This window comes from Copadichromis virginalis, linkage group LG23 (assembly GCF_057382275.1).
Source record: "Copadichromis virginalis isolate Kocher_CV1m ecotype Utaka linkage group LG23, C_Virginalis_male_GT1.1, whole genome shotgun sequence".
Classification (NCBI taxonomy): Eukaryota; Metazoa; Chordata; class Actinopteri; order Cichliformes; family Cichlidae; genus Copadichromis; species Copadichromis virginalis.
This window is the reverse complement of record NC_140639.1, coordinates 14348695-14363827: the sequence shown is the minus strand read 5'-3', so window position 1 is coordinate 14363827 and position 15133 is coordinate 14348695. Positions and strand designations below refer to the sequence as shown.

At 41.1% G+C, this 15133-nt stretch overlaps 1 protein-coding gene across 4 annotated transcripts in view; it reads left to right on the top strand.

Annotated features, from left to right (window-relative positions):
- The first annotated feature begins 4822 nt into the window (after positions 1–4822).
- farp2 (FERM, RhoGEF and pleckstrin domain protein 2) overlaps positions 4823–15133 on the top strand; it is a 29756-nt gene continuing 19445 nt past the window's right edge. For all 4 annotated transcript variants that reach the window (XM_085447626.1, XM_085447625.1, XM_085447624.1 and 1 more), the window contains exons 1-3: positions 4823–4902; positions 5483–5703; positions 12404–12508. In XM_085447626.1, the coding sequence (XP_085303752.1) occupies positions 5503–5703; positions 12404–12508 (306 nt within the window). In that variant the 5' untranslated portion in view covers positions 4823–4902; positions 5483–5502. The remainder of the gene's footprint in view (positions 4903–5482; positions 5704–12403; positions 12509–15133) is intronic.

Here is a 15133-nt window from a genome sequence, read left to right as displayed (position 1 = left end):
GTTCAATCATTTTAACACTATTGAGTTCCTGTTTCTCTTTATTCTTTATACTTTATTCTAGTTGCTCCATGATTCTTCGCCGTGGAACTACTTCCACAGTTTTTATCCGATTTTCGCCATTCAAACTTTAAAAAAAATTTCTGCTCTTTCTGCTAATGCCGAAATATGACTTTTGGTACTCATTACTTCTATACTTTTTGAGATATTGAATTTTTCATGCAATTTTTTTGCCCATTGACATGAATGGACCACATCATCAGTGTGGTCACTGATTTTGCTTGCCGGGTTGAGCTGTGTTTTAGCTCAGTGAGATGAGCAGCCGTTCTCAGAGCAGGAGGCCTGGGTTCAAATCCTGCTTATGGCAACAATTTTTTCAGTTCACAGTTAAACTTTTTTTTTAACCGTTTTCAATACAAATTTCAGCTTCTCACCCCTTTTCAGTAGAATTTTCTGTTTTTTCACCCCTTTTCAGCTCCCAGCTTTTTCAGCAGAAACCTCTTTTCAGCACAAGTTCTGCTGATTAACCAGCTTGTGGCAAACTTTCCTTTCAGGAGATAGTTTAACTTTTTCACATCTTTTCAGTGCAAATTTAGGCTTCTTCACTGCTTTTTAGCAGAATTTTTGGCTTTCACCGCTTTTCAGCAAAAATTCCAGATTCTTTAGCTGTTTTCGGCACAAACTTCAGCTTCTTCAGCTCTTTTCAGCAGATTGTTCTCCTCCTTCTGCTGTTTTCAGATTCCACTGCAAGGCATTCACACAATTTTTTCTAGTGCTGTCTTATCTCCACAAATTGTTGCCTTAGCTTTCCACCTAGTCTAGTGCCACCCCTCTAACACCATACCTTTCCACTTTATTCATTAAAGCCTGGTGATCAGTTGTGTCAAAATCTTCCTTTAAGCTGATAAAAGCTCCAGCTGCATACTTTCTTTGATTGATACAATTTTAGTTAATGCAATGGATCTTGATCTGTAATATTTTGTGCTTAGTTATAAATGTATTCAGTCTGTCAATGAAAAGAGTTTATTTCAGTATTTTAAATATTTGTATGAGTAGAGAATTTGTGGCGTCTGTCTCTGGATTTATACAAAGGGCTAACTGCTCTCACTAATATCATAAAGAGTTGAAAAAACAAACCAAATGTTTAGAGGTCTTAGTTCACAGGGTTACCCAAAAATAAACTGGCATCATAATTTGAAAGTTTGGTCATGTTTAATATCTGTTACACACAGTTAATTTTTATGTTTTATTGTTTTCAATTTATGCTCATTTTTTTTTAAATAATATCACGTATAAAGAAACAGCACAAACTGTATCTTCAAACAAATCCGAGGCTTCAGATCTACCAGACTAATTTCATCACACATGACGGGCACTGTGATGAGGCCCAGGGCTTCTTGCAGATAATGAACACAGATCAAAAGACAGTGTGGAACATGGGAAAGTCATCCAGTTCAGATTGCATTCTTTGTCTTTCTATTAGCAGATCATTTTTATCTTTCCATTTAATGTTTTGCATCAAATAAAATGTTGTTTTAAATGAACAAAAATCAGAAAAACATCATCAAAACTTCTCTCCAAAAAGAAGCAAGGATGAATGACGGCCTCTTGTTGAGACATTAAGCAGATACAGTTATGTCTACGACTATTTATACAGTGACACAGTTTTTGTCAATCTGGTTTTATACATAGTCTCTCATTTTCAGAGACTCAGAAGTATTTGGACAAATAGCGTAATTTTAAATAATGATGTGACCCCAGCAAACACTCAAGACACTCAGCATGCTTGTGACCGTGTGTTTATTTACAAAATGTGCATCTCTGCGTCCCTCAGTCCCTTTATCCTTTCCCTCAAAGAGATGCTGCTGTAGCAAATCCCTCTATCCCTTCAGTACTATTCAGACTTCCAGCTGTCTTCACCTGTCCTTCCTTCCTCCAGGTCCCGACGTCACTGAAATAGGGACAGTGTAATTACGGAATTGCTTCCAGCTGCCCTGCCAGGCTCCCTGGCACTGCCCCTTGAGCCCACTGGACCACCCAACCTCTGCAGTGGAGCCGCGAACCACACCTCCGCCACAAATACTTTCTAATAATTGTGGTCAACTACTCTCTGAAGTCTACAACATTTCCAGATGCCATGGTGATCATCTTGACCTGGCTTGTATAAACAAAATAGCTTCATTTGCATTCAGGTTTTCAATTATGAATTTGAAATTCAGGGAAACTGATAATTATGGCCAGGACTGTAGCTGGTTATATGCAAAGGTCATAGTGGTTCAGCTGTCAGTTGTCATCGCTCCAATGAAAAGCACCAGTTCTCTTTGGGCACTGTCTGCTTTAAAATACTAAAAATACTAAAGTCCTGCAATAAAACACAACATATAATAGCAGAGAATTTATCTTAGATAAAAATTAATTATTTTAAACATGAAAAGTGTCTTATGTTATTTGAATGTCTGTGTTTGTTAAGACTTGAAATACCAGGTGATAGATACACATTTTCATATTACGAAAATAATTTGCACATTACATTCAAATACAGTTATGTGGAAAAGTTTTCACAGGGCTGTCTGCAGTAAAGTCGTGAATCATTAACCTGCAAAACCACCTTCAGCAGCAACTAATCATTTTCTGTATGTGTTTATCAGTCATATCACTGTTCCTCTTTGAAATGATGCTTCAGGTCGTTCAGGTTAGGTTTGTGGCCATTCGTTTATGGACAGCTCTCTTAAGGTTCTGCCACAGCATTTGACACCCTAATTTTTTTCTTTTTCTGGTCTTCAGAAAAAGGTGTAGCCAAGCTTTATGTTGCAGACAGATCCGTTCTAGAATATTTTAGTGTTGTGATGAACTAGTCTGAATCTAAATGCAAAGATCAGACTCAAAGATCAGCGACGATTGGCAGCTTTACAGAGTTCATTGAATGGTAGTGAGTTATTAACGGGCAACAGGTAAGTGACGGGGAAGAGTAGCTTCACTACAGGGATGCAGAGGAGCTCTGCTGCAGGGCGGAGAGGGTGTTAACTGCAGCCCAGGCGGGAGGAATTGATTATTGCGGAGCTTATGAATATTTCAGACAGTCTTACTTGTTAGGATGGTAAATTGAAGCTTTGGAGGAACACTTTGTCAGCAGGAGAAAATCAAGGGGTGTCAGAGAGGTGGGGGGGGGATCAGGTAGGTTGTGAATGGCTAATACCTTTCCTTTGCAAGTAGCAGAGAAAACAAGCAAGAGCAGGCAAAATTTGCCGGAGGTGTCCACAGTCCACAAGTGAGTTGTGTACCAAACAAACAGGGTTCCAGGAATGAGTCTGGACTGAAAAGGGAGATAGAGAAACAGGTTTAACAGGCAAAGAGCACTGAAACAAACTAGTAACAGAAGAGGGCTTCCTATCACTATGTTGGCAAGAGGACTGGGGAACCCTTTAGCTTTAATATAGCCAACAATTGATTTCTATATTCAGAATAGCTATGGGACGGATGGCTCAAACAGGAACTTTCCTCCCAGTCGGGGAGGGGAATCAGCAGGTACACAGAAGAGTTCATGGATGACTCAGTGACTCCGAAGTGCCCGGGTCCTGTGGCTGCAGAACAAGCCCAGATGTCAGCACCACCGTGCTATGAGTTGGTCTGAGGTGTTGATAGGTTGTATTTTGTTTTGGCTTAAATTACATGTCGTGCATTATAGCCAAGTGTCTCCACTGTGATTCTACCTGTCCAAAGGACATCGTTTCAGAAGTCTAACTGACGTCTGTAGCGTCTGACATGTAGCTCTTTGGTTTTCTGCAGTTTCTCTGAGCTGCAGGTGAATTTGCTGAGTCGTCCATTCCTGGGGGGGACTACCAAGTGCCATGAGTGTTTTCCACTTGTAAATGGTCTGACCTGACTGCTCCAGACCAGCAAACTGCCAAAACCTCTGCCTTCATAGAGGTGCTCCCGCTTACTGATGATCAGTTAATCGATTGCATTCGATTAGTAACCCATAGCCTCGCCTTATCCCCATCATTCCTCATTCCAAACAGGATTTCTATTATCAATACTTGTACTTCAGCATAAACATTATTTCTGCGGTGTGTTGGTACACATTTTGGTTTATGAGAAACACACATTCAGTCGAAATGCGTGCATATACATCAGATTTAATTATAGAACCTATCAAAGCATTTTTAAAGCATGATGCAACGTTGTTTGGGATTTTTTGAGAGAGAACAGTAGGGGGAGCGCCTCCACAATAAAAAAAAAAGTCCTCCTCCTTACCTCACATAGTTTTTGTCTTTAAAATGGGCTTACCGGACATTGGACCGCAGTGCAAAGTGCCCATTGTCCTGATGTAATTCAGATCTGAGGTATTTAAAGACTTATAGATCAGACTGGATGGTTAAATAGGATAACACACACACACACACACACACACACACACATTCACACACAATGTGTTCGGAGAACTGTGTTACTAAATTTGTACCACTTAGAAGTTTACAGTGAAGTCTATTTACATCACCTACGGGTCAGACTTTAGCCCAAACTTAAATAATGGCAGTTTCGCTTTGTGGGTCAAATCAGACCAAACTAATGATATAAAACACTTCTTATTATCGACTTTGACTCTTGGCGCAAATCCCCATTTACTTTTTGCAACATTACTCTCGTAAAAGAAATATTCCGACTGGTGAGTTCCTTCTTCTCCATCCGTGAAAGCCATTTAAAGTAGAAGAAAGTATATCTTGGCTCTCCTGCCTACGACCCTTAGCCACATTTGAACCAATGGCAGGACAGACGGCTCTGCTGTAGCCAATGATAAACCGCTGTTGAGTGCGCACTCGTTTGGCTGACGACGACCATGGAGCGGAGTAGTGTCCTCTTCGGCGTTTCAAACTTTTAGCGTTTAGTTTCTTTTCGGGCAGAACGGTAAGTTTAAAACCGCTTTTGAGCAAATTTCCTTTTTTGTTTTCTCGTGTGGCGACTTTTTCGGATCTAATTCTCGGTTAAGATAATTAACTTAGCTTCGGTTCTCGACCGTACACTGGAATCCACTGAGCTGAGTTTCTCATCAAGAAAACAAACCTCACCTTAAACATTCCTCATGCTTTTCCCGAAAGCTTTTCTGGCTTTAAGTGTTGCTGTAAACGCGGTTTACGTCTTGGTGGGACTTTTGGGCCCCGCATGAAGGGCAAAATCGGTGCGCCGTCGGTTCTTTTCGTATGTTAGGCCGTCTTTTGTGCCAACCTGCACTTCTGCTTGAGGTTAAATATAAATGGTTTGGGTCATTATTACTTTAGTCTTCTGTATGTAAGCGTAATGCGGTCCATTTCCTATGAATGAGCCTCAGGTGTGCGTAAACGGCTTCGCAACTTCGCAGTTAAAGGAAGCTGTTTGGACTGTTTTTGTTTTTTGTTTTTTTATGCCCAAATAGTTTGTCCTTAGAACAAAGAAAATATTTGATCAGTGGAAGTTTTGTGTTAATATTTGTTGCTTTCTGAATTTGCAGGAGCGTTTCCCTGAGCTGGAATGGGGGAGATAGAGGGTTCATACAGGGTCCTGCAGACCCCTGGCACAAGACTGGGAGCCCAGTTCAATGCTGGGATCAGCACTCTGGAGCCGGGCCAGAGTCTCAGTGGTAACATGGTCAACAGGAGAATAAGCCAAGGCAGAGGAATACAGATCCGTGTGCAGGGGCTGGACGACTCTCAGGAGTTCTTTGATATAGAAGTAGGTTCTACTGTGTGTGGTTCGTGCATCCTCGTTTGTTTACTTAAAATATGTCTCCGGATTGCTCCATCTTACCTTGGAGGCCTTGGTCGCCCTGGTTTGTGTGTGTCTGTGTGTCTTGGTGACAGCTGCCACATGGCTTTGGTGCTGAAATCCCTTCCTCTTTAAGGCTTCTTATTGGGGCAACTTAGTGTAACTCAGCAGGGCGCCTCTTGGTTTCTTGGCTGTGATTTCTGCTCCAGGTCCAAGTGGTAGCAGTTCTCTTTACTGTCCCTAAAGCTTGACTTCCAAAGGAGTAGGTATTAAAAGTTAGGAGTCTGGTCTTTCTGGGTTGTTTTTATAATTCTTTTTTTCGGGGGGGGATTTACGAAGTCTAAATTTTACAGAAGCATTTGGTTACTCACACAGTCATCACACACAGTGTATAAATCCTAGCCAAATATTCTTGCTTTTGTTTTCTTCTATTCATTGGAATTACTTTAGAGAAGTTGATCCCATTTAAATACTCGCTGTTGAACAAACTTTGAGATCCATGCTGTGACTCTGCTTTGCCATGTCTGCTTGCCAAGTTGCAGCAGGAGTCACCGAGAAGGCCAATAGGAAGCAATAAGGAAGCCACTCTATCAGAGCATGCTTCCTGGCTTTTTATGTGAAGGGGAAAACAAATCGAAGTAGAGTCTGTACAATGATTAAATGCTCAATTCAGTGGCTGGTTGATGGTGAAGTGTAATAAAAAGACCTGGCAGCTGCTAATTGTGTTCGAATAGGTTTGTATATTTATACTTTCCTGTGTGTATCCTAAATCCTTGTGTAGCCACAAGAGTTGCAGTTCAGGAGTACTGCTGAGGCAGACGTTTCATAATCTTATGCACCATATGTTGTCTCAAAGTCTTAAGCTAATAGCGCGTAACGGGCATATGTTAGACTTGCATGGAAGCAGACTTGTGTGCTGTTCAGTCTGAAGAAAATTTAATTGGTCTCAAGAAAATGTGGTTCTCTGAGTTCTGACAGGCTGACTGAGGTCTGAGTTCAGCGCGGCTCCGCACGTGGTGTTGATAGGAGGTGGCAGACCGAAATACATGGCTGCAAAAAGAGAATGACGGCAGTGCTGTTGTCAAGCAGACTGGAGTTTACCAGGAACAAGATGGCCTCTGAGAGGCTCTGTTGTTCACTGCTTAATATTTCTGTTCATTCATTGTGAGGAGTCGTGGGCTGGTGGGTGAATAGTTTTTATCCTTGTGTATTGAATGGCTGCTCAGCTAAACGCATCAGAAATGTGCGCTCAGTTTGTGCCTATCTGTCCAGTCACTTCAAAGAGAACTGATTGAGCCAGCACAACTTTTCCTATGCTTTTAATTATATATTTTTTTTTTCTCCCTCGTGGAGTCCGTGTGCAAAAATAGATACAAAATTGCAGTGTGGAATGTTTGCCATGGTTGTGGCCTTCAAGTAACTGCCTCCCCTCATTGTGGCGTTTTGGTTGCTCAGCTGCCCAAATATCTTGTGTACAGTCTCCATCACCTGCCATTTACTGCCCCTCTTACTGTACAGTGAAGCAAAAATACACTTCACTCAAAATTACACACAGGAAAGCCACAAGGGATTCATCCATTGTGCAAATTTTCTTGATATAGATGTTCTTGTTTTCTGCTTTGTTTTGTGTGGTTTCTCTGAGTCAGGGGGGATAAATGTATGGGAACATTTTTGGAGTATTTCTGCTTTGCGTTGTGCTTTTAAAATGTAGATGCCGCATAATTTATAGATTTTGACGTCTTTTGATTACAATATTCTGCTGATATATTGGTGCATTCCTAGAATAACAGCTGTCATTCTCCATATTTATTTCTTTACCGTTACATCACATCTTTCATTACGTGTGATAACTCTGAACTGTAAAATCATATTGCGTGCGAAGGTGTTTGTATTTCTGGCCATATAATGTCTTTAGCCTGGACCTAAGACAGTCCAATCAGATCAGTCTTTGATCTGCTGGCCTTCCTCTGCTGCAGTTACCTGACATGGGTCATCATCAGCAGACATTTGCTTGCACGACTCTTGTCCACAGACCCCTCCCACAGCCACCCAGCACAGGAGAAAGCTCAGCCTTGTGGTTTCTGGACAGGGAGGCTGGGCCAGCGGGGCAGGGGAAACACAGGCCTCTTTTATCCAGCACAGCCAGCCCCTTTGCTGGCCTTAACTTCCAGCTTAAAACTTGCAAAAAAAAAGGGCAGAGAGTGGGTTGCGGAACCTAGCTGTGTGAAAATGCGTTTATAGTCAGGGTGCTGGTGGGAGGGAATCCAGGCAGGCTTTGCTTTAGTGTTAGCAAACAAGCACATAAATAGCAAGGTTGACAACCAAGAGGGGCAGTTCAGAGGGAGCAGTCATGGCTAGTACAAAGTTTGAGCCGAGGTGGTGGGGGAAGGGGACACGGTCAGGAGTGAAGCCCTGTCGAAAGTTGGGCCGAGGAATTCCAAACCCCCCTGGCCTGTCCCTGAAATCACATTTGGACTAACTAGATAACTCAAACAGTGTAATTCAACCGTGATGTGTGCTTTAAAGTCCTGTTTCATCTGTGAGCCGTTCTTGCAACGATGCAGTCGGTGTGAAATGCAACAAAGTGTTTAATTATCCTTTAAAATGGATGATTTACACTAAAGTTAACAATACACAATTTTCCTCTGGCCCAGAGTGTTATTTATTCAGATTGTCATTTCTTTAGAGACATTTTTACATGGATTTTTAATGAATAATTGTTTTGTGTGTTGAACAATTTAGATGAATAAATGGCACTACAATCCAGAGGGGTAAAAAAAAAACTTATTTAAATTGTGTGGAAGTTTCTGGCATTAACAAGAGATTGCAAGATCGAGACACATGGCACTCTTGTAGAGGAAAAACTGTTCAAAACCTTATTTTGGGAGCAGAAAAAGCAAAGATTTTTAAGAGTTTTTTTTCCCCATCTGATCTCACTAATGATTCTATGCATGCAGTTTTTATGTTGCGTGATGTTTGAAATTAAAGTCAACTTAGATAATGGTTTGAAATGGATAGCTAAATAAGTTCCTGGAAGTGTTGTACGATGGTTGTCCAGTGGAAAGACTTTCTTCCAAAGGGAATTTGGATAAAGTAATGTCAGAGTGGTGTATCTCAGTTTGTTATCTGTGGCGTCGGTTACGCGGACATGCTCACAAAAGCAGTAATCTTGTTCTTCATACCAAACACAGGCTGAGAAGCATTCGGCTCTCATCCCCACAAAGCACTCACGCTACCCCACTGTGTACTGAAGTGGCTAAACTATCTAATGCCTGTGCCTTGAAGGACTTCTTGTTAAATACCTCAAACAACTCCTCTCTGCTCTTACTGTTATGGTAATCTTTCCTGCTGCAGGGAGTAATTTACCACCACCTAAAGAGGATCCACCTACTGAATTTTTTTCTTCTCCTTTTTCTCCCCTCATGTTTTAAATGCCAAGCAGAGGCTGTAAATTCTGGGTTATACAGGTGACTTGAGCAGAAGGCACTCTGTAAAACATCTGATCCCGATTACCACCTTCCACAGTTGATTTGCCAACAAACAACATGACTGCCAGCTGTCCACGGGCGTGTCCTAAAGCCAGGCAGCGAGAAGAAGGGAAATTGCCATTCAGTTATAAAATCCATCGAAGAACCTGTTTAACGTCAAAATGTATACCACCGTGAAAAATGACAGTGTACCTCCCACTGTGGCAAATGCAAGCCCCAACACACCCCTGCTGTCAGTGGGAGGTTCTGCTAGAGCCCTCTGCCTTTCACCGTGATCTTTAAACAGTGTTTAACCTGTCATGCAAGGTACAACAAATCCCTGCATTTTTGAATTGCACCTGTATTTTTTTCCATTTCCCCCCCTTGAAATTCTCTGTGCATGAGGAAGGCAGTCCTCTCCCTTAGCAGGCTGTTTTTTAAGCTTTTACTTGTACTCACCCCTGCTCCCAGCGCACATACACACAAACAAGGGGAGATTTGTCTTCCAGAGAAACATCTGTTTGCCATAATCCCCCGCTGCTTTTGGAGCTTGATTGGGTGACCCATTGACCTGCCTTAATGTTGGTGTGGAGATGAGACTGTGGTCCACACCACAAGTAGGGTGTGAACAAACTCTGCATGATCTCGCTGTCACATCACAGATGTGACTTTACTTAAGATGCCAGGAGGGCTTCTGCGGTGCCGCCCATTGGTTTATGATACATTAGTGGCAAAGAAGAACTGATAAATTACATTTAAAGGTGGAGTTAAACAGCAAAGTAAATTTGGATTATTTTTAATCAGTTTGGCCAATTTTGGTAGTAGATTTTCATGCTTTCAAAAGATATTTATATCTAGAAACGGGGCTGGATATGCCCATGCCATTTAGTTTCAACTCAGTTTTCTGTGTCAGAGGCTTTCACGGGTCGGTACAATTGTTTTCTTATCTATGACTCTGAGAACTCAAATAGTGTTTCTTTTAAAGGCTTTCATATGACTCAGGTGTGCAAAAGCTCCACCACCATGATACTGATGTCACAGTGTTGCAATGTTCAACTGTCAGGAAAAATAAGCCAGCACTGATAAAGGAGCTGATAAGCTCGGAGGCAAACAATTCAAATGGATTGGACAGTTTGGAACCAGTTTAGATTCCAGGCCCTTCCAAAAGAATGAGTCATGTGATTCAACAGCTAAAATATGGATTTATTGGCAACCGCGACTAAAAGTCAATTTCATTTTTAAGCCGTTTAACTCTGATGTCTGTGTAGTGTAAAACTTCATTCGTACTGTGGTTGCTTCTTGGAGTTGTCTGAACTTGAAGACTGCTTTTGTACCAAAATGTTTGCTTTTGGTACATTATTGGCCAATTTATATTTGTAGTTTATAAACTTTTAAATTCAGGCATTTTTCATAACATCTACTTTTATCTTTCTTTTTTTTTTGTTGTTCCACTGTAAAATACTTCAGCTGTACTTAAACTGCTGCAGGGTTGCCAACATTTAAGTGTGTGCCCACAAAGTAAACAGTGACTTCAGAGAGATAAGCCAAATTGGACAGCATAAGAGGAAGTTGGTTGAGGGGAAAATATTATCTGCGGGCTACATGGAATTTCACTGCAGTGATGCTGGAAAGAACTTTCTTAGGGGGGGAATGATGTGCAGTAGCTGTACCCTTTCCTCTTTGCTAGCTGCCTGGCTTCACCTGGCAGCTAGCAAAGAGGCTAGCTGGGTCAATGAGAAAATGCTATCCCTCCCTGTCTGACTGTAAAAGATAATGCTACATGTCAAAGTTTGATCTTACTGTGCTCTTAAAACACACGTTCACAATTCCAGCAGAGGGTTAATGAGTAACACAATGACAAAGTGCCAAGAAAAAGAAGATGGCATTAAATAGTTTGCTCATGGCTACTGCATTGAGAACATAATCCTCAGCAGGTCAAACCTGCCAACTGCTTCTGGGTTTCTTGTCGAACTAGCGGCCTCAGTTCTGTTTGATTAAACCTAAACATTAATCGTGTGGTGATTAGGCTGATTGTAGCTGTTTGACAGTGTGGTTTCAAACTTTGTTTGCTGGTTAGACTGAATTTCCCCCGACTTGTAACAGGATGAGGTGTACATGGTAAACCTCAAGAACACTGAGAAGAAATGAGGATTAGTGTATGGAAACATTGTCTAACCACAGGGAAGATTTGGTTTTGCTCTAATAACTTTGTTAATGAAGCACTCACTGAATGAGTCAAATTGACAAAATACCTCAAAGCGTTCCTTACATTTGGCTCCCGAGTCATTGCGCAAAAAATCTCGCTGACGTTGTCTGGATCGTATGTTTGGCCTGCACTCAAAGGCAGCCCAGACAAAGTATTTTAACACACCATTTTTTGTTCTCCGTTTGAGGTCAGCTGGAATCAGATACCTTGAATGTGTGGAAAAAGGGGGAATTTTACAAGAGATTCCTAAATTTATGGATGTTGTGTCAGTAGGTTTCACCTGCAATTTATAGATTTTCTGAATGCAGAACATGTGATTGTATCAAAGTAATGAAAAGACCGACTACAGTAAATCTCCTGGCATGCTTTGAGTTGTAATCCTTTACTTTAGCCAATGCAAAGCAGTACTTTTTATAAGGCTTTTAAAAATACTATTTTACATTACAACCAGATGTTTCAGGCTATAATTTTCTCAAAAAATCGCAAGCTAGGATTCCAAACCTCAAGTGCAGTGTGTTCTTCATACATAGTAATTAGTTCTTCATTTAGTGAAAGCAAACCCCAGAGCATTGAGATGGTAAACTTGTGCAGAATTCCCGCATGCACACTTCTCAGGCCCAGATAAACGGCGAAATACAGTAAGTTCAGACACTCATCCAAGTCGAGAAAAAGTATTTAAATCGACAGATGGAACATACGCAACCATAAAACACACAATGGAGTGGATCATTTACAGCTGCGAATATTTTCTGCACCACACAGGCAGACGGCATTTATTCAGCGCTCGCTTTGAACACAAGCGTGTCCTCGTTCTCTTCGGGCTTAGTTGAAATTAGTTTTTGATGATGCTCTCCATCTGTGGAATCTTTGTGAATATTTTGTCTTTTAAAGCAATGCACTTTCGCTTCTCATAAGATCTATTGTCACAGAACTTCTGAAATCTTTGTGTTGACATAGTGATGAAATTCTTCTGCTTTTCTTCTTTTTCTTTCAGCCAAAGGCTCTTGGACAGATCCTTCTCTCTGAGGTTTTCCACAGAGGCAACCTCATAGAGAGTGATTACTTTGGCCTCGAGTTTCAGAACATGCAGATGAACTGGGTACGTACATCTCCATTTCCTGTTTGAAGCGGACACATTGGACATGGAGGAGCTGACTTGTGCACTGATTGGTTGAGGCAAACTTTTTAAAATGCTTGATGACAACAGGATGGGCATTCGGGGAACAACATGGACTTATAAGTCATTAGTTGCTCTTCTTCAGCAATGCAAACAGTGAGGTAGTGTTTTCTCTGGACTTGAGTAGTATATTACTTTGGAATATTTTTAACTTGTCTGGCAGCAGTGCTCATATACACATGTCAGACTTTCCATTGTTTTACTCTTCCAGAAACATAAGTGGAATTCAAGACCACCTAGCAGTTTTTGTAAAGCAGCAGAGAGGAGTTATGGAGCCCACTATATATCTTCTTCAAAGAGAATGAGGCCAGTGTTGTTTAATAAGACGCACCGGCCTCTTTGCTCATGTACGCTCAGCTTTCCGAGGACTGAAAACTATACAGTGTTTAAATATACACTACGTTTGCTGCTCTGCAGTCTGGTTTTTAAAGGAGCTTCTTCCATTAACAAACTAAATCTTTTACGCATAGTGAATTTTTACTGAGCGTATGAAGGAAGCTTGGCTGCAGCTGATGTCATGAACTATCGGTGACCCAGCAGGGCACACACTGAGATTCTTTTGGGAGTAGCTGCTGTGTCCTCATCAGTTATTTCATCGTTCAGGAAGCTCTTACTCAGAAGAATAATAATATATTGAGAGTTTAACAAATAATTGGAAAATGTTTTCATGATTAATCATCCGAGTCATGAATCATTCGCTTTGTTAAAGCTTCCCAGCTGTGAGGACTGAATTCGGTACTCATAAAACCAAAAACTAATTTGAATTGGGCTAATCTGTCCCACGGGGTCACCCCCTGTGTGCACCTCTGCTGTTTCTATATCACTCCAGAGGTCCTGTTCAGTCTCGTTGATCTTGAGGCTCTGTGTTGCTCACCTGATCTCCTCTACATCCATTAAACTTGCATTTAATGGCTGTAATGGAAATGTGTGGAAGTCAATGAGAGGCACTTCATGTGAATAGCATTGGTTTGATTGTTTTACTTCTGCTTATATAGAATCTTCTCCACCAGATGCCAAAGGGTGTTAAAGCAGAGCTAAACAAGTCCTGTGACTTATGGGGAGAGGGTTAATAGCGTCAATCTTCCTCATGCACTGCAGACTCTTCCACGAACATCTTGTGGACTGCAGTTTGATCACCAGCGATGATCCTGGGCATGAAAGTAGAGTTGTTGTTGTTGTTTGCTGTCTGCACAACATTTGAGAACTTGGATGAAATCCAAAATGTACAACTTTTCAAACAGGAGTGACTTCAGAAAGGTAGCAGAACCTGAAAAGGTCTCCAGGTGAACAAGGTGACTTTGAAGGGAAAATGGTCAAAGTGGCGTTCAGATATTGTTTAAGGAGTAGTCTCCCCCAAATTTCATGATGGCACTACATATCTGAAGTTTCTAAATCCTGCTTGGTTTGGCAGATTTTTACACTGGATGGCCTTCCTTAAGCAACAATAAGGGGTTTATGTCTCCTCTCAAAATCAATCTGGGCATATTTTGCTTGTTAGACAAATGTGTAAACCACTGCACCATGGGATTTTAAATGACGTACCAAAAAAAGCTGTGAAAACAGTCCAAAATCCTCAGATATTCAGTGCTGCAGAGTAAGATGAGAATAAGCCTCAAATTGGCACATTTGAAAAGCTCGTGTGTTTGAAGGGTTTGCTTATTACATGTTTGGTAAATCAATACTTGGAATACTTGCATTCTACTCATTTCGTTGGGTTTCCCATAGATATGGTTTCAGTACTTTGCCTCTGATTATTTCTACACATGCATTTGTACACTTCCAGAACCAATCAGCGAGTCTGCTGATGTAATCCTGCCCACGTATCGAGCGACACACCCATCACTGATTGCGTAGTGGTTGTGTAGTTGGCTTGACGCTAACTTTAATGTTGTCCTTATAGTTGATGTCCCCAATGTTTTCTAAATTTCAGTGACATTCCTCGACCAGCCCATTGCTACTAGTCAGTCTTTGTGGGTAGTTTTTTTTTTAAAGTTCAAGTGTAGCTATGGGATATCCAGGTCAAATGCAGGTTTTTATTTATGTATTTATTTGTTTTTAAACTTAAAACAACATCAGATGATAGCTGATGGTTTCAGGAATGTTTTGGCAAATGTAATCCCTCTTTTATGCTCTACACTGACCATTTACCAAAGCCTGCTCAAGTGTGGTTAGCCAGTAGAATTGGAGTAGAAGCAGAAACCAGAAAGCTTTTTTTCATTTTTAATAGAAATTTATATACAAACTGGCACATGTGTGACTAGGAATTGAGTAGAATTCAGGCAGCAATCAGCTGATACCAATTTCTCAGTATGTCTGTCTGGATCGAGCGCATTCCTCCCTCAATCAGCCCCAGATGTACGGCTTGAGCAGCCTCCTACACTGAAGCCAGTGTTTTGCCAACAGCATTGTGACATCTCTCTTCTGTTTCAAATGGGGCTGAAGCAGCAAACAGTCGCTGTGTTACAAGGGAGTCACTGAAGTTATCCTGCCACCATCTGTCAAAGTTATAGTTCACATTATGTTCTATTATTTTTATTTATTTTTTTC